Here is a 22,786-nt window from a genome sequence, read left to right on the forward strand (position 1 = left end):
ATATAGATGACAAACATTTTTCTATTGGCATCTTTTTGGATTTATCGAAAGCATTTGATACAGTTAACCATGATATCTTGATTCGTAAATTAGAACATTATGGTATCCGAGGAATAGCCTTAGACTTGTTTAAAAGTTATTTATGTGACAGATCCCAGTATGTCTTGTATAATTCTGTAAAATCTACAGAACAGCCTATAACTTTCGGTGTACCACAGGGCTCTGTATTGGGTCCCTTATTGTTTATCTTGTACATTAATGACATCTGCAACACTTCAGATATTATTACATTTTGCTTATTTGCAGATGACACAAGTTTATTATATACTGACAAAAATGTAGACTTAGCGGTACAGAATCTTAATCTTGAGCTCCGAAAAATTACCACTTGGCTTTTAGCCAATAAATTATGTATAAATGTTCTCAAATCAAATTATATAATATTTTGTGCTAGCCAGTACAAGTACACTCAGTCTGTTCCTATAATTTTAAATGATACTCATCTTGATCAGTTAAGGGTACCAAATTTTTGGGAATACATAATATTGATGAGAACTTAACTTGGAAGAATCATATAGACGTTATAACAGCTAAAATATCAAAAAATATTGGTATAATGAACCGTCTAAAATATTTTTTACCTAGTAGCATATTACTAACCTTGTACAACTCATTTGTTTTACCGTATTTAAATTACTCAATTTTGACTTGGGGTAGTCCAACTCCTAAATGCAACAAACTGCTTACTCTACAGAAACGTGCAGTTCGAGTAATTTTTAAAACTGGCTATTGTGAACACTCTGGGCCTCTATTTGCAAATTTAAAATTGTTAAAATTCATTGACCTGTATCATCTTAACTTAGGAAAATTTATGTATAAATATATGAATCGTGCATTACCTGCTTGTTTTCACCCCTGTTTTACACTTACTTCAAACATTCATTCCTATAATACCCGCAGTACTACTAGGCAAAATCTGTATGTTAATTATTGTAGAACGACATTGTCCAAAAACAGTGTTGTCCGACGTGGCACTCTATATTGGAATAGTCTGGATAACACTTTTAAATCATCACCCACTCTCTCTATTTTTGCTAGAAAACTAAAAAAATCAATTGTTAATTGCATACTAAAACAATGTAATAGGGATAACAACGGCCTTGATTACTGTCTTACACCGGTGTTTGTGCTCTGTCTTTCCATGTATGTCTGTCACTTGTCTGTCTGTCCATAGGCTGGGGAACAAAAGCTTATGCTTCATCCCGGACCTAGATGCTGCCATTTAGTTAATGTGCACTATTGTAAATATATATATATATGTACATGTATTGCCAATTTGAATATATAACATTATGTATCGTCCTTTATGCAGCATCGAAATAAATGTACATTGTATGTATCTATATAAACAATACCGCCAATGTAAGCAATACACGCCAATGTAAGTAAAGAACGTCAATATAAACAACACACGCCAATGTAAGTAATGTACACCAGTGTAAACAGTACACGCCAGCGCAAGTAATGTACACCACGCAAGCATACAACCCGTTCAGCTAGCCTTGTACTTGATTACGCTTTACCCATGTAAGCTAGCATATCGTACAGTCATTGATCTCCATTAGTAATGTTGTTTCCCATCATGCCTTGCGCGATCGTAACCCCTGGAATTGTGTAATTTAAATGTGCCAAAATACGGTACATTATAATTAGGGCTGTAGTTTATCCGTTTTACGTGCCGACGCCATCTTTAAAATGTTAAAAGTTGTGATTTTGAAGAATCAATCCTTTCAAACACAACGTTTGGACGTTGTATTAATTAGCAAAGATTTGTATTAAATGTACGTACACCTTTCGTGCCTTTACAACCACAGATACAGGGGTTTTTTTAGCGAAAAACGCGGCTGACATAATCCATATCGTACATGCAACGCGAATTTTGTATCCTAATTTTTTTTTTCGTACGTGACGTTACGTGCAAAGCACGCGAGCGCATTATGGGGGCGCCCGGCTTGCAATCTTCGAAATGCGCGCGCAGTACGCTGTGAGTAGCCATTCGAGCGTCATTTACGTCATCATCACAGCCAGGTTGGTGTAAGGAACGAGCACGCGCCCCTGGAGTCGACGTTTGGACGTTGTGTTAATTAGCGCTGTACAGAATGATAATTTTTAGAGCAGATTTTTTTCCCATGCTAAACAGAGACATGAAATATGGTACCGATTAAAACAATCAGTTTTACTTTCTTCTCTTAACCTCCAATACTTTTTGTTTAGTTCAGAGATAAGTATTCGGGTAGAATTCTATGCAGCCAATATACTCCAGATTTGTATTACATTTTGCAAGCTACCCGTGTTTTATTCAACATTCCAGCATTGCAGACGGAACAATTTGGTATGATAACTGAGCCATTAATTAAGAAAATAACAAACTTCCTGATGATAATTTGTTGGTTGAAAATGTTACCAAACAAGTGAAGTAACACTATCTGTAATTCAAAATTCCTTTAACATATACATTTCGTGCAACAAATGCACATCGGTAAAGATGATCAAACTGAAAGGCGTCTATCATCTTTAGCCTAATGCCAATATTATTTGGTTCGGTATTAAATTAATTTAATGCAATGCAATAATAATAAACCATTTGCAGCTGTATCCAGAAAGTAACTGACGAAATGTATTCCCTTAGCAAAAACAAATACAACATTTACTTGGGGCTTCATGTTAACTCCTCCTGTGCGTCTCTTTCAAAACATCGATAATACCTGAGAATGAGAAGAGGAAACATCGGAAGGAATTGCAAGGAGCCTATGAAAACAAACGCTGTGGTGTAACTGCCTGTGGTGTCGAACAGCCAACCTGAAATGTGCACAAAACACACAGGTGAGATGACAACAGAATGTTGAAATAAACTTCGATAAGCAAATTACCTTGTACGTTTTTATGGTTGCACAGCAGTAAATAGGCCTAAAATTATCTACGCCGACCAAATCACCATTGGTGCCTTCAGTTTTCTGTCTCAATACTGTGACGTGTGGTGCCAGCTCTCCTGCGTCAGGCTGGTTTGGTTGGTAGCGTGCCGTCCCGATGGTATCCTATCCCTGCAGTGGTGGGCCACAGCACCAGGCTATTCCCTCTTCTGGGTTGGTTGGATCAGCCAGTAGACTGGTAGTCAGGGCAATGGAATGGGAGAATGAAAGTGGGAACTGGGAATCGGAATGTGGAGTCGGAAGTGGGTGGAGTCGGAATGTCGGCGGAGTCGGAATGTCAGCGGAGTCGGAATGTGAGTGGAGTCGGAATGTCGGCGGAGTCGGAATGTGGGTGGAGTAGGAATTGGGTGGAATAGGCGGAGTCGGAATGTGGGTGGAGCAACTTATCTACCTTGGGACTTTGCCCTAGACTTAGTCCTAAGTAGACCCTATACCCTAAGACAGACTAGTAATTGGTGAACAGAAACAGTAATCAAGTACGATGGTCATGCCTTTAATCATCATCATCCGTCATGTCATTCCGCATAATCAATTATTCTAATCATAAGAGAATCAAGCAATCAACTGACTAAATCCTAGCCCTGCAGCTCCTTTTATAGACTTTGAGCCCCATAAGCTAGTGCACAACTTCTCTTTGCCATACAACAGTGCATAAACTCAATTGACCAATCAGAAACAAGGATTCCTTATATGCAAAGTGTGGGTGACTCACAGTGTGCTAGTGTATTTAAAACATACAGTTGGTGACTTAATTCCTATTCCGTCACATGGCCCCCCTCCCAAAGTTTTCAGTCCCTGAAAACTACAAGAGCTTTTAATAAAACAACTCAGATGAAATAACTAAGACAAAAATATTTTACATGAAAATTAAGTTTGGTAAATCTTTAGCACATTCCAATACTTCTCGGAAACATTTACTTTGAAAAACAACAACTTGGTGGTTCAAAACTTAGCTTTAAAACTTGACTTACAAATATCTCAGATCTGAACAAAATCGTATAAACTTTAATTTCTTCAGAAAACATTCCTCAATGTTATTTTTATAGAGATTTAGGAGTTTAGGTGGAAGTTCTTGTCATCCTTTCCTGATGGCAGGCTACATCGTTCCAACAGATTGTGTTGCCGTATTCCCTGTTGATGTCCTCTTCACCCTCTGAGGTGTTTAGCTGGCCCTGGTTACCTGGACACTGGACCGGTCCTCCTGGCGTAGCACTCTGTGGAACTTCCCCCCTTTTCGTGGAAGTACTTCTTCCACTTTCGGAGGTTGACGTCGGAGCAGCTTGCCTCTGAGGAGGAGCCGAGCGGCTTGCAGCTCAATTACAGGCGTGATGTGGACGGTCTACTGGACTTTTGGCTGGTCTTGGCCATTGTGCTCCCACCCCGGTGGGTTTTTTTCTCGTGCCGATCCCGGGAGTCCCTTCTAGCGAACCGTTCGTCGCATCCACCACAGCGAAATTGGGCCTGTTCCCTGTGGCACTCTCTCAGGTGTCTGACCAGGTTAGATCTTTTGGTCGTGGTCATTCCACACCCTGGCTCTGGGCAGCGGTGCACTTCTTGCCGGGACGGGTCTCGGGGGTCTCGTTGCCTGTCTTTTCCCTTGTCGGCTCCCACCTTGAGCTTGTCTTCTGGCATCTCCCCTCGTACCTGGAATCTCGGTGGAATGCCCTGGTGGAATACTGTTTGAATTCCTGTGGAATGTCTCGGTGGAACATCGGAATATCGGTGGAGGGATGCCGAAGTCTTGGCGGAATGTGGCTGGAATGTTGCTGACTTTCCCCCAGTGGAATGTTGTTGAACCTTCCCTTGGAATGCCACTGGAATGCTGTTGGAGCACCTCACTTTCCACACACGTGGCCTCACCATGATGTTCTCTCTCACCATGCTTGGCGCTTTTGCTACATGTTGCTTGAGTAGTCCATGAGCCTTTCTTCCATGGAACTTCGCATGGCCACAGCTCTCACAACTCGTTGCTGTTGTCCGTACATCCTTCGTCATGCCCGACCAGTAGTAGCGTCGGCGCACTATCTGCAGTGATTTGTAGACGCCGGGGTGACGTGACACTTTACTGTTGTGTAGTTCCTTGAGAACTTTCTCTTGAAATGTGGGCGGTAGGACCATCTGCCATCTGCCGCGTTTTCCATTCTCCAACTTCCATTGACGTGACAACACACCATTCCGGATCCGTAGCTGCCTCTGAGCCCAGTATGTCTTCATAGCTGCCGATTCCTCCGACATGGCTTCCCATACTGGCTCCTCACCATTCTCCATCGCCCGCATCATCGGCCCAATTGAAGAATCCGCCAGCTGTACGTCCCTCAATTCCTGCAGTGTCCACCGTGGAGTTCTTGTCAACGTCCATGCCCCTCTTTCATTTTCTCCAATGGACTCCTTGAGAGTAGCCTTTGTCGTCGCCGTGTCGTGGCTCTGCTCTGGTAGAGACGGCTTCCCCACGACTAGCTGTGTTAGTCCCTTGGGGTTTCCAGTAGCCCATCCTCGGCTCGTAGGAGTTGGACAATTTCTTTTGAAATGTCCCAAGCCCCCGCAATTGTGACAGGTTTCGATGTCCCATGGTTGTCTTCCTCCTCCATCTCTCCGAATCCCAGCATCGTTTACTCCTCCTTCGTTACTCCTCGGAGCTGCGGTCTTGCTGTGCATTGCCTCTGCTAGGCCAGCTATCATTGCCTCCAATGCATTGAGTTGTTCCAACATGCCCTGTGTATGCCGGTTGAACTCCTCTCGAGAGACCGTCTCGACGTATCGATTGGCCCTTGGATTTCTGTCCTGCCTACCACCTTGGCCCCGCTGCCTCTGTCTCTCGGAGTTGATGAACGATTCTGTCTCCAGTGCCGCCCGTATCGCCTCATCTAAGGACTTCGGGTGTGCTCTGAAGATTCCCGCACGCACTTCTGCATCTGGGATGGCATCCATGAAATGCCCTCGGGCGAGTCTTTCCCGCGAATCTCTGGGGAGCTCAGGGTATGCCAATTCCGTCAGCCGTCGGACGCTGTGACCGAGTGCTTGTAGACCTTCGTTGACCCCCCTTGTCCTACTCCTCAGTTCTGACAGGAATCTCTCGGCCTGCTCCCCGGGACCAAATCGTCTTTCCAACCTTGTAGTAAGGTCGTTGTAGCTCAGTGTCTCACCCTGGACCCCGTCTCCAAGCACTTGCTGAGCCTGCCCCTTCAGGCTTGCTGCCAGGAAAAATGCTTTCTCTGCAGAGGTCCACGCGTTGATCGTTGCGCAAGACTCAAAGTGAGCCTTGTAATCCCTCCAGGGAATATCCCCTGAAAACCTGTCTGGAACAAAACTCGGCTTCCGTTGTGCTCGGTGGATCTTCTCATCCCCTGCACCTGTCTTTTTCCCTTGTTCCGCTGTTGGCCCCTCTGGTTTCTTGCTCCCAATTGTCGCTCCCGCCAACCCTTTCTCCAGTCCCTCCACCTTCTTTGGTGAGGAAGCCTTCGGTGGTAGCTGTGGTTGACTCGACTCCATCTTGGTAGCAAAAACTGGACCCCACGTGCTTGACCGCTCACTTGAAACCGGCCGGTACTCGCTTCCGGCTCCCGCTCCGGGCACCTCGAACGGTCTCCCTTGAGCAGAAGCGGTGCTTATGCTTGCTCCGCTTGTAGACTGCCTTGCTGCTGCTGCATACCCTGGGGATGTCCGCAGTCCTGCCGTCATAGTGCTGAAGACTAGTGGCACGTAAGGGCCGAACCCTGGTGGTGCTTGCCATGCTCCACTGACGGTAGTGATTCCTGGTGGTGCGGAAGTTCCAATATTCACACTTCTGGTGGAATATTCCCTTGCTCCCGCTCCGCCCGGGCACCAGTTTTCGATCTTCCCGATCGTCACTGGTAGCCTTGGTGCTTGCTCGACTCTGGCTCCTGATATCTGTAAGTTGCTCACGGGAGTAGAAGTGCTCAGTGGGTTCAACATCGGCGATCCTCCGGCTGGTTCCCCCAGCTCGCCCACCCATCCACGTTGTGGAGTTCTCTGTTGAGACCCCTCAAGATGTGCAGGGTTGATGCTCGCCATCGGTTGCCTTGCCCACTCTTCTCCAACCGTTGTCCATGGTGTCGATCTCCCTAGAAACAGCCCTGGATTCACGGTGGATGTCATTGGAGAGAACTGGAGCTGCGATGCTTCCTGGGCCGGTTGAAGGATGCTGCTTGCTCCGCTCGTCGCCGCACTTCCCACAGCCGCTGGAAATAAGTCACTGCCTTGATACCGGAACTCCACTCCCGAGTCGACTTCTTCCACTCGGTGCCTCCCCGGTGTAAGCACTGCTTGCTCTCTTTGTTCCATTCCGTTGTCTTCTTCCTTCAGCTGCTGAATTCCACTGAAGTTTCTCTCCTGGTGGATCCCACCGCTGCCACCAATGTGACGTGTGGTGCCAGCTCTCCTGCGTCAGGCTGGTTTGGTTGGTAGCGTGCCGTCCCGATGGTATCCTATCCCTGCAGTGGTGGGCCACAGCACCAGGCTATTCCCTCTTCTGGGTTGGTTGGATCAGCCAGTAGACTGGTAGTCAGGGCAATGGAATGGGAGAATGAAAGTGGGAACTGGGAATCGGAATGTGGAGTCGGAAGTGGGTGGAGTCGGAATGTCGGCGGAGTCGGAATGTCAGCGGAGTCGGAATGTGAGTGGAGTCGGAATGTCGGCGGAGTCGGAATGTGGGTGGAGTAGGAATTGGGTGGAATAGGCGGAGTCGGAATGTGGGTGGAGCAACTTATCTACCTTGGGACTTTGCCCTAGACTTAGTCCTAAGTAGACCCTATACCCTAAGACAGACTAGTAATTGGTGAACAGAAACAGTAATCAAGTACGATGGTCATGCCTTTAATCATCATCATCCGTCATGTCATTCCGCATAATCAATTATTCTAATCATAAGAGAATCAAGCAATCAACTGACTAAATCCTAGCCCTGCAGCTCCTTTTATAGACTTTGAGCCCCATAAGCTAGTGCACAACTTCTCTTTGCCATACAACAGTGCATAAACTCAATTGACCAATCAGAAACAAGGATTCCTTATATGCAAAGTGTGGGTGACTCACAGTGTGCTAGTGTATTTAAAACATACAGTTGGTGACTTAATTCCTATTCCGTCACAATACAGAGTTGTGTGGCCCTTGTACTTGAGGGTTTGTGAGGGGGGCAGGCCCAAGGTCTGACCCGAGCTTGGAACTACGATTTCCGGGGCAATTTGGATGATGAACCGGAAGGTTGCTTTATTTTGTTATAGAGTGGATGGATCATTTTCATAATGGAGTTGGACTGCAGGAATGCCTTTTAGGGGTTGTCATCTTAAGAAGGGAAAAACTGACCCCAAAGTCACTTATTAACCCCGCAATAATCGAACTGAAAGTGAAAGAAGGTTAATCAAGCTTTGATTTGATGAATGCCTTGAACACTTTTGGATAGCTGTGAGTGTTTTTCTCGATAATTTTTTTGAAGGAAATTTATTATAGGTGTCTATGGACATTTGTTTACTGGTCTGTGCTCCAATGGTCTCCTAATTTTTTTCTCTAATCGCTAGAATGCAGGAGGAAGTATTGTACATTTCAAACAAATTCGGGGGCATGCCCCGAACCCCTGGCAGGGAGGCACGCCTTAGAGTCAACCCAAATTTATATCACACCACCACCCCACCCGTTTCCTGAAAGGTAGATCCGCCCCTTAATTCGAACGGCCAAAATAGACAAGTGCAGAGAGGGCTGACCGGGAAACTTGGTCGAGATTAAACTGAAAGAAGAATATTTCAATGAATTTACTGAGGAGGGAGAGTTATAGAAGACTGGAAAGGAAAATGCAAAGATGCATGGGGATTTCTACAGACGAAGAGAAAGTTTACGAAAATTCGACAAAAATGCAACGGCGAATCGAACACCCATGCAAAATTTAATAAGAAACAGCATAGCTTACCAGGTAAAAAGCCAAGAGAGAATTCCAAGATGGCCGCAGTAAAATATATCCAACCAAAAGTTCCGACTAGTAAATCCACACCGAGTACCTGCTTACTGAGAACGTCGTGAAGACAGCTGAGGGCGCCAGAGCTTGTCAAGATCAGGAGTGATGACGTCATCATTGGCCAATATGACGTCAGCCAGGGAGTTGCGCAGTACGACACCGAACAAACCGCTACAGCGGTGGCCGTCAGATGGAAACTTGATATCACTCCGCGGTCAAGAAAGAATCCCTGAACCAGTTTTGCTATTAAACCTCCAACGCCTCCAACTGTTACAAATGTTGCCGCCTCTTGTAAGGAAAATCCATTTGACTTCGCTTGTGAAACGAAGTAAATGTGCCACATGTGGAAAGCAAACTTTGAGCAGCAGGCTATGATGGCCACCGACCAGTAACGGAAATCAGAGAGAAGTCGAATATCGAAGATCTCGAACAGGTTCTTATAAAATGAGGTACAGCGAGAGGGAAGTTGACTTGGATGTTTTGATATTCCATCGTCTGCTGGAAGCTTTTGGTATCTGCTTGCTGAAGGTGCTCCTGCTCGCAGCACGAGGGCGCCACACACCACAAGATGCATAGAGATGGCACCCACCAGTAGCATGGCTCCTCTCCATCCATACGTATCGATGAATACCTGGACGATGGGTGCACACACAAACAGCCCGATGGAATCACCTGTACGTGCAATGCCAGTGGCCGTGGCGTAGTTCGTGGTGAAGCGGCGGGCGATGGCCTCTTTTATAAGCACACCAGAAATCCCGAACCCCGTACCTGATGTGCGGAGAGAAACAATTGCTATAAATAGACGACCATGATCATGCGCTCAGCTTAATTCGCAAGTAGCCTAATTTACAGTTCAGTTTTAACAGTTTAATTTTGATAAATATCCTTTTACATTGTAATTCTTAAGTTCTCTTTTGCCTCAGCAGAAGCCGTACAGCTAAATAAAATTCATTGTCATTCATTGTCATTGTCAGTGGCGTAGCAAGGTCACTTTTATTGGGGGCTAGATGTGAAAGCGGCAACTTTCTATGGGTTTGCTGTTCAAACCGGACGACCCTGGGCAATATCGGACAATACGTGGCACTTTTCATGGCGGCACAACTGCCGAAGTTCGCGCGACACTTTAAAAAGTGCGCTCGTGAAAAACGGGCACTCGTGAAAAAAGGGAACTAGTGAAAAAAAGGGAACTCGTGAAAAAGGGGCACTCTTTACAAATTATTTGGGGATAAATACCCCGGCCCATTGCCACCCCCCCCCCGCCCCCTTCGCCCCGCTGGCTACCCCACCGCGGTTGTGATCATGCGCTCTGCTTAATTCACAAGTAGCCAAGCAACAAAGGCAAGCACTCTCATCCCCATGAGTATAAGATTTCTATTCTTCCTCATCGCCCTATCTAAGATCAGTGGCAATTTGAAAGATCTCAGTGGAAGGATTTTGTTTTCAGATGAACAGGGTTCGACACCTCCATTTGCGCATTAGAGGTCAAATTACGTTTTCCCCTTTGGGACGGTTAGGTTTTAGGATGATTGAAGGGTACACTGTAAACTCATACTTTTGAACGCATTATTAACGTTAAAACATTTTAACCTATAGGCAAAAGTTATCGGTTATGATTTGAGTCAATTTCAATATGTAGATATTAGTAGCACAAACAAAGCCTCAAACAGCCGAATTTTAATTCGGACCCTGCTTGTATTAACTGAAATTTGACTCTCTGGAAATTTGGAAAACCAGTTTTAAACGTTCTGTTTTAACGCCTAGTGAACGGCGCTGATCAGGAAGGAAGCGTTTATTTACTTCGTTAAACAAAACGTTCATCAGCAACGTTCACGAGGCGTATTAAGGGCATGTCATTTGCTTACCCGTGAGTAGAATGAACACGCATGCTAGGTGAATAGGCGAGGTGGCAAAAGACGCCATGATGACCGAAACACCAATCATTGTACCACACGTCATGATGACGTAGCCGGGACCGAACCATCTACCCATCAGCCTCGAGGTGATTGCTGCAGAGATGAAGAATGGTTTGGGAAGGGTTGGTCTTTGCATGGGGGTTGGAATCGTTATTAAAGGGCCGATGACATGGATTTTTTTTCATGGGAACATATTAAATGCAACTTTCTGCTCCGGTTCAAGTTCCCATGGGAAATACATGGGAGATTTCTGTATTAAAGGGTTAACTTTTTTTTTTTTTTTTTTTTTTTTTTTTTTTAATTTCAATATGCAACATAAAAACATACAAATACAACAGATTGAGCAAAAACTAAAAAATAAATCAGTACATCAGCAAAAGCCATTTTCTGGAATACTCAAAAACAGACGACAGACAGACAAGACAATACAAAAACAATGGACTGGACAATAGACAATACCACCTAAGTTATCTAAACATTACACAAGCAGATAATATTTGAAAAAAGGTCTTATTGAAAAAGATTAGCCCATTTATTATGTAGTTTATCAAGTGACCCGTTTCTTGTAGCAATGGCTTTCTCTGTTTGAAAATACAAATATACCAAGTTTTTAAAGGCAGTTATCGACAAGAGAGGTAAATCCTGACACTTATTATTAAAGATAAACTTTTTCGCTACAACAATAATAAAAGAGATAAGACATTCCCTTTCCGGCAGTAATCCAAAACAAATATCTCTACAACTTAAAGTCACTGGAGCATGAGAGGTAGAATTAAGCCAAGTAACGATATCTTTCCAGAACAGCTGAATTTTTTCACAATCCCAAAAGAGATGTAGCAAACTCTCACGCTCTTCATTACAAAAGAAGCACGTGTCAGAGTCCTTCTTTTTAATTTTGTAAAGAAAAGAATTTGTCGGGATGAGAAAATGAATAAATTTATATTGAAAATACTGCAGCTTAGAATCTTTGGTAATCCTAAACGGAATTTGATGTACCTCATCCCACTGTGGAGAGAATCCAAGTAAAGTGGTCCACTTCTGCTGGCACTTAATAGGCTCTTGGGCTACAGCTTGGACAATAGAGTTATAAACATACTTGGAAGGCTTATTCTGATTACAAAACTCGTGAATCAACAATAAATTAGACTCAGTTTCATTTGTCAAGTCAAAGCCAACCAGCTGTTTCCAAGCCCTTGGAAGTGCTTTAAGCAGACCATAATACTTGATAAAAGAACACTTAAGATTACTGTACCTCAGCTGAAAATCATGAAAAGTAAAAATATTACCATCTTCTGAACAAAGATCTTTAACTTTTAGAACTCCTTCTTCCATCCAGGAGCGATAAAAAATACATTTATCATTTATTTTAACATTGCTATTGAACCAAATAATCTCCGACAAAAAATGGGTGGAAGGCTTTACTTTTTGCAATTCTAGCCAAGCCCTGACAACATCTTTAAGGAAGCTGTCTTTTAAAATATGGAATGGGAAATCTGAAGGAGAAATATTCAATTTCCAAATTATATCATAAATACCAGCCTGTTTAAAAACACCATTGACATAAAGCTTCCACTTTGCCTCTTTCGAGCTGTCAAGAAGTCTTTTGATCCAAGTACACTTAAGACCCTTTTGGAAAGAGTCTACATCAAGCATTTTCAAACCACCATGCTTGTACTCATTAATAACAACTTTCCGGCTGACTCGGTCAGGCTTCCCATTCCAAATAAATTTGTAAACCAGTTTGTTCACCTTAGCGATAAATTCCTGAGGAGGATTAGGTAGCACAGTCAACAGAAAAGTCAATTGTGACAAGGCTAAGCACTTAACAATAGTGATCTTGCCAATTGGAGTCAGGTCTCTCCTGGACCACAAATTAAACAAAGTCTGAATTTTTTTCAACTGATCATCGAAATTCAGGTGAAATAAATCCTTTTCATCATGAGTAAAGAATATACCCAGAAATCGAACTGGCCCATTAGTCCAGGAGAGACCCCTACCAATCGGCTGAATATCCTTGCAAAATCTCATTGGACCAAGTTTCATAGCCTCAGATTTATTAAAATTAACTTTGAGGCCAGAAGCCAACTTAAAACTGTCAAGAATCTCAAAAGTACAAGAAATGGATTTTCTGCTCCCGTCCAAAAAAATAGTAGTATCATCAGCATAGGAACTGATTTTCAATTCTGTACCCTCAATTTGAATACCTGCAATATCATTAGAACGTCTAATACAAATCGCTAGTAATTCAACGGCAATAATAAATAAATATGGGCTCAATGGACATCCTTGGCGAACCCCTCTGGTAACATTAAATGAATGTGAAACATGACCGTTATTGATAATACAACTAGAAATATTACAATAAAGAGTAGAGATCCACTTGATAAAATCTTTCCCAAAATTAAAATACTTCAAACTTTTTTCTACGAAGGACCATTCTAATCTATCAAAAGCTTTTTCAAAATCCAAAAAAAGAACCATACCAGGAGTAGCATTTTCTGAGGTGAATTTAACAGTGTCAAGCACAAGACGAATATTCTCACCCATATATCGATTTTTCATAAAACCGGTTTGATCTTCATTAATAATTTTAGGGAGAACAGTCTTAAGTCTGTTTGCAAGTACTTTGGCACATATTTTATAATCGACATTAAGGAGAGAGATTGGACGCCAATTTTTTAAATCACTAGGATTTTTACCTGGTTTTGGAATTAAGTTTATTATCCCTCTCCTCTGATCAACAGACATTTGACCACAATTGAAAGAAAAGTTAAAAGATGCAATCATGAAATCCTTAATATCAGACCAAAAGACTTTATAAAATTCAGCTGGGATGCCATCACAACCAGGGGTCTTATTGTTACTCATTTCTTTAAGAGCAGCTAGACACTCTTTTTCTTCCAGAGAACCATCACACACAAACTGGTCATCTTCAGTCAACTTATTCTCAAAATTGCTAGGAAGGAATTCATCAAATTGGAATTGCTCTGTAGAATCAGAGTGATATAATGTAGAGTAGAAATTGAACTCCTGCCTCAAAATGTCCGACTGATTTGTAATGACATCCCCGTTCTCACACACAAGCTTAGAAATAGACTTATTTTTAAAATTACGTTTTTCTAAACTAAGAAAATATTTGCTATTCTTTTCTCCAAACTCAGTCCACCGAGCCCTAGATCTTACAATAGCCCCCCTAGCAATGCCTTCAAAAATCGTCTCTAGCGTGTTCTGCTTAGATTTGAGAGAATTCAACACCTCGACCGAAGAAGTCTCAAAGTAAGATTTCTCCAACTGCAAAATTTCAGATTCAAGAGAAGAAATTTCCAGCTTCTGGGCATTTTTCTTCCTGGAAGCATACTTGAGCGTTTCACCCCTAATCTCACTTTTAATAACTTCCCATAAAGTACTGGGGTTAGCCGAGGTATTGACTTCTGTAATGTACTTAATAGCATTTTTAATATTACAAACATAATCTTGTTCTGTCAAAAGCGAGGTGTTTAATTTCCAAAAACCCTTGCCCCTCTTGTTATCAGCATTGGTGAGCGACAAAGTAATCATAGAGTGATCTGTTTTATAACCGGGAATAATGTCTGTCAAATCAGTAAGACCCCAAAGATGGTTAGAAATTAAAAAATAATCCAATCTGCAAAAAATCGGCGGGGAATGGTTTGATTTCCAACTGAAATGTCGAACACCAGGATTGTTCTCTCTCCAAACATCAATTAATTCTAGGGAATCCATAATAGTCGAGATTTTATCCTGCACTTTAAAATTAGTACAAGGCCTACCACCTTTCTTATCAAAAGTAACATTCCTCACCGCATTAAAGTCTCCTCCCATAATGATATTCCCACAATCAAACTCTGACATTTTTTTAATAATCAAATCAAAAAAATCAGGCCAGTCTTCATTATAAGCATAAAGATTAACTAACGTAAACACCTCGCCATCAACCTCGATATCAACTATAATAAATCTCCCAGAGAAGTCAATCAAATGTTTCTTAACAGTATAATCCAAGTCATTTTTAAACAAAATAGCAACACCTGCTTTGTTAGATTTATCGTGGCTAAGAAAACTAGCATGTCCCCACTCGTTAGTCCAAATTTTCTCTGATTTCAGTTCGCTATGCGTTTCTTGCAAAAAGAAAATCGAGAATTGTTTCTTTCTCAACCAAAGAAAAAGCTGTCTGCGTTTGAGGTTATTATTGATCCCTCTGACATTAAGAGAACAAATATTGATTTTACCCATTTAACTCTCAAGGAAAAACAACAACATGTATCATCTTTGCATATAACCACATCTTATGAATTATGGGGGGAGATGGTGAGAAAAAGTAATAATACTGATTGTTGGTTTAAACGACATTGCTAATATCAGGCATCTAGGTGATAACAACAGCATCAACAGCGAAACCACAGAAACAATGAAACCACACACATAACAACAAAAAACAAAAAACAGATACATTCAAATTGTTCTGCAAATGACTCGATGTTCTATTTGTTGGAACACGGACGTTTCTTGACAAAATCCCTATGGACTCCGGCCGCTGCCAAAGTTCTGGTACAAGTACTTCATGCTAGCTGCCTCATCTCTGTCAAAAGTTCTCCAGTTGTCTCCCTCCTTCATTTTCAGCTTAGCAGGGTAAGATAAGTATACTCGCCTAGCTGGATTTTCCTGCAGGAGAAGTCTCTTGAAGTGTAGCATCTCCCGTCTCTTCTTCTGTACTTGAGGGGTGAAGTCCTCCGACACGAAGACATTCTGGTTCTTGTAGGGGTTGTTCTTTAACACCTTGGGAGCAGCCCTCAATATCATCTGCTTGTCTGGATAACGGAAGAAAGCCACATGGATTGGACGTGGTCCCTTACCCCGCGTTGGAACAGCCGGTGTTCTGTGTGCCCTTTCTATCTGAATATCAGCAACATTTGTCAGCTTCATCTGGTCTCCAAGAAAACTCTTGATGAATGAGGTGCACGAATCATGATCATCCTCACTCCCTTCTGGAACATGTAGAAACACGAGGTTGTTTCTACGGAGACGGTTGGAAAGATCTTCCACTTGCCTTGTGAGCTCCCGGACTTCTTTACTGCCTGCTTTGCCGCCCAGCACTTCATCCATGAAATTCATTCCTTCCTTCATTTCTTCCATATCTTTGTTTAGGTTGCCAATATTCCCCTCTACCTTATCGACTCTTGTTGCCAGGACTTCTAGTAGATCTAACTTTTCCAATTTCTTTAAGATAGAGTCCAATTTGCTGCTACAGTCACAGTGCTGGTTTTGAGAATGCGCCGCTGCTGAATCTATATCATGCGATACGTGGACGGCGCCATCTTGGTTTCCAGCAGGCACGTTGTCATGAGCTGAAGACAACGACTTTCCCTTATTTCGCTCTTCAGGGTTAGGTGAAGCTCTCCTTGTTCTAGGCATTTTTGTCTATGTGCCTGTACAGTTGACTAGGATGGCTTGTTTTACAAGAAGGGTCTTCAAAAACCGTCAAAATGAGGACATAATTTCTGTTCTGGCCGGAGCCCACAGAAAGACGTGTTCACTCACATCGACGCATGCGCAGAAAAAAAAGGGTTAACTTACCAAATAATCCAGTGGTGGTGCCTATGGTGGACGTTATCCAGCCCAAGATCCCCGTGGTGGTATTAAACTGGTCTTGTAACAAGGGAAGCATCATGCCGATGGTTTTAAAGACTGCAGACCAGATGAAAAGCCTGGTCCACATAGCCAGCACAGCAAACCACCCAGCACGGCCATCAGATCCACATGCTGAGCTAGCCATGGCGCGGCTAATATTGCACTTTATATACCATGAAATAGAAATATATTAACAAAGTCGGATACAGGGTTTTATTAACATGGGTTGGCAGAGGTGTTTAAATTAAGGATAGCTTTAGGCCCCCATCATATAGTAAGGTCAGGTGTAACACAAGGTATTCTTTATACCACGGTATAAAATGCCCATGCATGTTCACTCATCCATATCGATCAAAGCCATACAAAGCCTTTACTCACTAACTCCTCTTAAAGCACTATTAAGTGAGCGGGATAAAAATAAAACTAGAGAAAGACACTATTTGACCTTTGAAACAAGATATATGCGACGGATCTCCGCCTTTTGTGTTGGTCGTTGTGCTCCCTGGATCTCAGGAATTCTTTTGATAGCTGCGTGTATAGGTATAACAATGAGTATTATGATCTGGGGGTCCGGGTGCACACGACCTTTACTCCTACGCATCAACCCGTGCACGGTATAGTCCTAGATCACAGCTTTAATACGTGTTATGGTACCATTAAGGAGACATATGTTATCAGAATTTCTTCGCATGATGAGAGACATCGGTCATTAGGGAAACAATTTCATGTCTCCCTAATGTCACAGCCCCCCTTTAGAGGCGAAATTTTACCATCGCAATTAGATTATATTTGTTGCTCGTGGTCTAATTAGTAAACATACCGAAATTCGTGCAAAAAAGGACAAGGGAATATTGGATTAGGGCACATTTAAGTTTGAAAAATGTTGTGCACAAGTCTATGGGCATGTCTCCCAATGGTAATCCAGGGTAATTATAAATATTATAATTGTTCTTATATAGTGCTTTCCATCGTATCAACAATCTCAAAGCGCTTTACAATTAACCCTAAAAGAGCCGGGCGGAATCCGCCCCCACCCGCAAATTTTCTTTTCCCAAACTACATCCACATACATGGTTGTTTAGCGCCCTCTGCTATACTTTTATGATACGTACATTGTACGCAGATATATAATTATTTTTCCCCGCGTTTTTGGCGAGCAGTGCGATAGCTCAGTCGATGCGGTCGTGCTTGTGCACCGTGAGGTTGCGGGTTCGAAGCACCTTTTTGTCCCCGATTTTTTTTTCTTTTCTAACCTGAGGCTTTCGGAGGATTTTTTTAAGGGAAATAAAGTCCGAATTTCATTACGTTTGAATTCGTTTCTTTTTTTCTAAATTTATATTTTCTTGTCATGTTTTTAGAAAAGTACAGTCCAAAACGCCATACCTTACAACCATGTCACTTGGGAGAACGAAATATCGCCCCACGCCCCCTCAACTTTTTCTGCGATTCCCCGGAAAAAAAAATTTGCCTGGAATCTTGCGCATCTTTTGAAAAACAAAAAAAATCCGACCATTTGGACTGCGCAGTGAAAAAAAATTCGGCGCGCCGCGCCGTGAAAACTCAATTTCCCCATAATGTAGTGTACACAAAGCAGAATTACCATTGGTGCATGTGAATAATTAATGAGCAATAATTCCAAAACCCTTTAACCTATAGTCACGAAATCTCTTGGGTACGTTTATGTTGAGTTTGTTATATGCGTGCAACGACTAGTTTCATAGTCGAGATTCATGTACATGTAGGCCTATAAGTAAAAAAAAAAGTCTTGTGAAAAAGTGTCGCAAAAGGTTTGTATGGGTGGGCACTATGTACACCTAGTCTATACATGTACCAAGGTCTCATTTATGGAATATCCCCTTGCACAGCAAGGGTCTATATGCGAGCATGCAGATTCGGTGATTAATTCTGCAAAACAAGACTGCATCTTCACATCCCGATTTTGACCATTCAGCGGGACTCGGTGTTTCCGTAACCCGTTGTTGTATTCAAAATTGACAGATCAACAGCTTAGTCCATGATTCTGATCGATATGACGTTTGAGTATCTACATGTGCATGCTATAAGATAACGTTCGCATACCCTGGCTCATATCTGCACAAGTGACGTGATGCCTGATCCTTGGATTATGTAAGGTATTTAGCCATTTGAGAAGCGCAGCTTTTCCAACTGAAATTTCTTGTCATAAGTCTGGAGGTCGATTTTGAACAGCTTCCAAAAGGACCCAATCTTTGCTTTGCGGAAATTAGGCCATGGGGAATTCTGGTGGACCCAGTGGGTATAATGGCCTGACTTTACTTTGCACGCTTGTTTTTGTACACTGAAGTTTATCAATCTAGATATTTTGTGAAACTGTTAGATAGTACATTGTATATACTGTGGCAAGTTGGCTGCGCATCAGACTGGGACCTTGTGTGCTGAAAAACATGAAAAACAAAATCAGGCCAGCTTTACTCACTCTATTTCACCATCCAAGTTTGAAGTCTAAATTCGATTTTCAAAGGAGACTTTCCTTAAATACATTTTGCACCTGAGAGGGAAGTCAAGTTGAGGCCAAAGACTAGATTGGTACATGTCAAACCATGGTCCAACTGTTTGAAAAGACTGACCTCTTCATTGGTGTGGTGGTTGATTAGGCCAAAAAAAAGGTCTCTGGTTTCTGGTATGGAGCTTGCCCAAAAAGTGGTGCGGCGACGCGGCTTTTTTACCTGGTTTTTTTGCTTCAAATGTCGGCTGATGACTGCAAATGGTGCCCTACTACACTTAGTGCAAATATATGGGAGTCCAGAGAGGCCACATAAAGCTTATTCTCGAACATAACCCCATCTAAAAACACGTTAAAATTGTGCAGCAGCAGGATTCCAGTCAAACCAGTGAGTTTGGCGGTTTTGAGACATCATCTTTCATTGAAAAAAAAAACCTTTTTCATTTTGCCGACGCGCGTGGCTACGGCGACGCGCGCGCATACCAGAAACCGGAGACTTTTTTGGCCGTACGGAGAAATATGTAGAAATAGAGATCAGTACCAGACATGCTAGATGTTTCTTTTGGCACAGTTGATGGATGCAGTGCCGAAGGGTTGTTTGACTGGTTGTTTCAGATGCCGGTCTATTTTCTTGTATTGCATGTTTTCAATACCTTACGTTTTGGGACTCACATACACAGTATTGAGAGTCCCAAATTTTCGGAATAGCTGGTTCTGGTTGTATACTGTGCAAACACCTCTTAAGTTTTATCTCGCACAGGTCGGAGTGGTTGGCGCAGTGAACTAAATTTTAAAGTGGGCCTTATTAACTAAGCTGAGGAGATCTAGGTGCTCAATTCCCTCTTTGAAAGCTTTGACATTGGGAGCATATCGAATGTTTGGTGGTAGCAGGTTCCATTCCTTTGTGGTTCTTGGGTAGAGTGAATATTGATAGCACAGTTTGTTGAAGTTTGGCGGGACGATATGAGGACCGAGGTTCTGTCTTGTTGCATGATTGTTGTTACTCTGGCTTGACGGCAGGTTTGATGGTATGATATTGTGGACTTCCTTGTAGATTGTTGTCAGTCGTAGTCGGATTGTGCGGAGTTCGAGTGTGTCCCATTTGAGAGAAGACAGCATGCTGTTAACGCTGGATCTCCGCTTGTAATCATTACATACGAAGTGGGCTGCTCGCCGTTGTACTTTCTCAAGGTTGATCTTATTGTTGTTGTTTAAGGGGTCCCATACGGCTCCACAATAATTCAGTTTGGGTCTTACTAATGACTTGTATGCGTTCTCTATGACGGATTTACTGCATGCATGAAGATTTCTTTTAAGAAGGCCGAGAGTTCTATTAGCTTTCCCAGTCACTTGATTTATATGTGTTGCCCAGCTTAAATCCTTGCTTATTTCGATACCAAGGTATGGGTGATGGTCAACTGCCACTAGTGTGTGACTGCCCATGTTGTATTCTGAGATGAGTGGTTTGATCTTGTGTGAGACATGCATGGTATGGCATTTAGCTGCATTGAAGGACATCTGCCATGTTCTTTCCCAATCACAGAGAGCGTCCAAATCTTTCTGCAAAGACAAGCTGTCCTCTGACGATTTAATCTCCCTGTAGATTATTGCATCGTCTGCGAAGAGGCGAACTCTAGATGAAACTTCGTTCGGCATGTCGTTTATGTACAGCAAAAAGAGTAAGGGGCCCAACACAGTCCCTTGAGGTACACCTGAAGTCACTGGTGTTTCTGCAGATGTTTCTCCCTCTAGTAAAACTCGCTGGTGTCTTGTTGTTAGGAAGATCTCGATCCACTTCAGGAGGCTGTTGTTGATTCCTACATGGCTGAGCTTGTACAGGAGACGTTTATGGGGGACGGTATCGAACGCCTTACTAAAGTCTAGTAGTATCATGTCTGTCTGGCTTTTATTATCAAGTGTCCTTGTTAGATCATCGATAAGCCCAGCAAGTTGGGTATCGCATGATCGACCCTGACGAAATCCATGCTGGTGGTTTGTGAGTACTTTGTGGAAATCAAGATGGTCCATGATGTGCCGGTGAATTATATGTTCAAGAAGCTTGCATGGTATCGAAGTAAGTGAAATTGGCCGATAATTAGCCGGGTTTGTCCGATCTCCCTTCTTGTAAATAGGGACGATGTTGGCATTCAACCAGTCTTCTGGGAGTTTTCCACTGTCTACAGACTTTTGAAAGATCTTTTGGAAGACTGGAGCTATGCTTGCTGAGCAGCTCTTCAGTATTCTAGCTGGTACCTGGTCAGGCCCGGATGCTTTCTTTGATTGGATTTCCCCCAGCAATTTTTGCACCCCGTTTGTTGTTATGTTGAGGGCTGAGATTTTTGGAGTTGGATTCGAGTTGAGTGACGGGAATTCAGCAAGGTTTTCTTCGGTAAAGACCGAGCAGAACTGGTGGTTTAACGCTTCGGCTTTGTCGGCTGGTAGAGACACTGCACGCCCCATATTTGTAAGGGTTGCGATTCCAAAAACTTCCTGGCTCATTGACTTGATGTAATTCCAGAAGGGCTTTGTGTTTTCTGTCTTCAAGCTTTCTCCTATCACATCATGGATGTACTTGTGATGAGCTTTCCTGATTTGTCTGTCAATTGAACGGCGTAATTTCTTGAAGTCTGTCCATGCTGAAGCTGTTCCAGATCTTCTTGCCCGATTGTACAACTTTTGTTTTTTCCTAATTGCTCGTCTAACTGTTGAATTGACCCAGGGTAGATTATGTCTTGTTGAACTCAGTTTTGAAGGAATATGACGATTCATAGCCCCGACGAGAACCTGTTTGAAGTCTAGCCACAATGTGTTTACGTCTGTTGATGCCAAACGATCCTCAGTCAACTTCTCATCAAATGCTGTTATGAGTTCATCTATGGCAGTGAATTCGGCCTTTTTGTAGAGGAAGATTTTCCTCCTTGGGGGTCTGTGCATAAACACCTACCTTTCTCGGCAACGGATGACTGTCCGCTTGGTGTTCCAGATGAGATGTGACGATGTGCTTCACTTTACCTATTCGATCGTTCTATTGTCCCAAAGCTTTTTAGATAACAGCAATTGTGTTCAATTGTTAAAGCATAGGTGCACTTTCTTAGCGAGCATTGCAAAGAATCAGTCAACCACAGCGTGGTCATTAACATGGATGCTTCTATAGCTACTTCACACAATAAGCCCCCATCGCTTATATTATCGACGTGAATGTAGAGGCAGAATCCGTCGGGAAGGGGCCCAGGCGGGGTTGCAGGGCAGGTGAAGGCTTTTTCCCCGGTGACATTAAAGCCTTTTTTTGAGGAAATGAAAGAACCAGCACCCCACAACCGATTGTAGTAGCATTACCCTTTCCCGCTTTTAACCATTTTTGCGAATAAAAAAACAAAATAGGGCAAATTTTCCCCAGAAAATTACCCACCCCTTGCCCCTGACCTAAAACCTTGCCATCGAGCGAAGTTTATGCTTCTCGCCTCGAAATTCATGATTTATCAAATATAGTCGTGGTGACTTACCATAACATTGAGGTGATACTGAAATCTTTCCAAATCTAGAACAAAAATATTTGCCCAATTTCCTTAAAAAGGTTTTTTATTTTTGACAATAGTGAACCTTGATGTTCACAGAAATCTGACTACATTCAACCAGGCTTTTTCTTTTCCAAATGGAAATTCGCCTTTACCATCTCACCACAGATGTTACAGTAAAATAGAAGTTGAAGTTTGTTTTTCTTGAGGGTCTTTTCATCTTTACTTGGTCCACTACGGCCTGAAAATAGGTCTACATTATGATCAACGCGATA

The 22,786-nt window shown here is 42.7% G+C and overlaps 1 protein-coding gene across 1 annotated transcript; it reads right to left on the reverse strand.

Moving 5' to 3' along the window:
* Positions 1 to 2,131: 2,131 nt before the first annotated feature.
* On the reverse strand, positions 2,132 to 17,050 carry LOC119730052 (monocarboxylate transporter 12-like). The gene is made up of 4 exons (XM_038202841.1): positions 16,461 to 17,050; positions 10,818 to 10,961; positions 8,911 to 9,723; positions 2,132 to 2,859 (listed from the first exon to the last, which is right to left on the reverse strand). The coding sequence occupies exons 1-4, from the start codon at positions 16,657 to 16,659 to the stop codon at positions 2,720 to 2,722; spliced, it is 1,296 nt and encodes a 431-aa protein (XP_038058769.1). The 5' UTR covers positions 16,660 to 17,050; the 3' UTR covers positions 2,132 to 2,719.
* Positions 17,051 to 22,786: the final 5,736 nt, after the last annotated feature.

Source organism: Patiria miniata, unplaced genomic scaffold, assembly GCF_015706575.1.
Source record: "Patiria miniata isolate m_02_andy unplaced genomic scaffold, ASM1570657v1 HiC_scaffold_22, whole genome shotgun sequence".
NCBI classification, from domain to species: Eukaryota; Metazoa; Echinodermata; class Asteroidea; order Valvatida; family Asterinidae; genus Patiria; species Patiria miniata.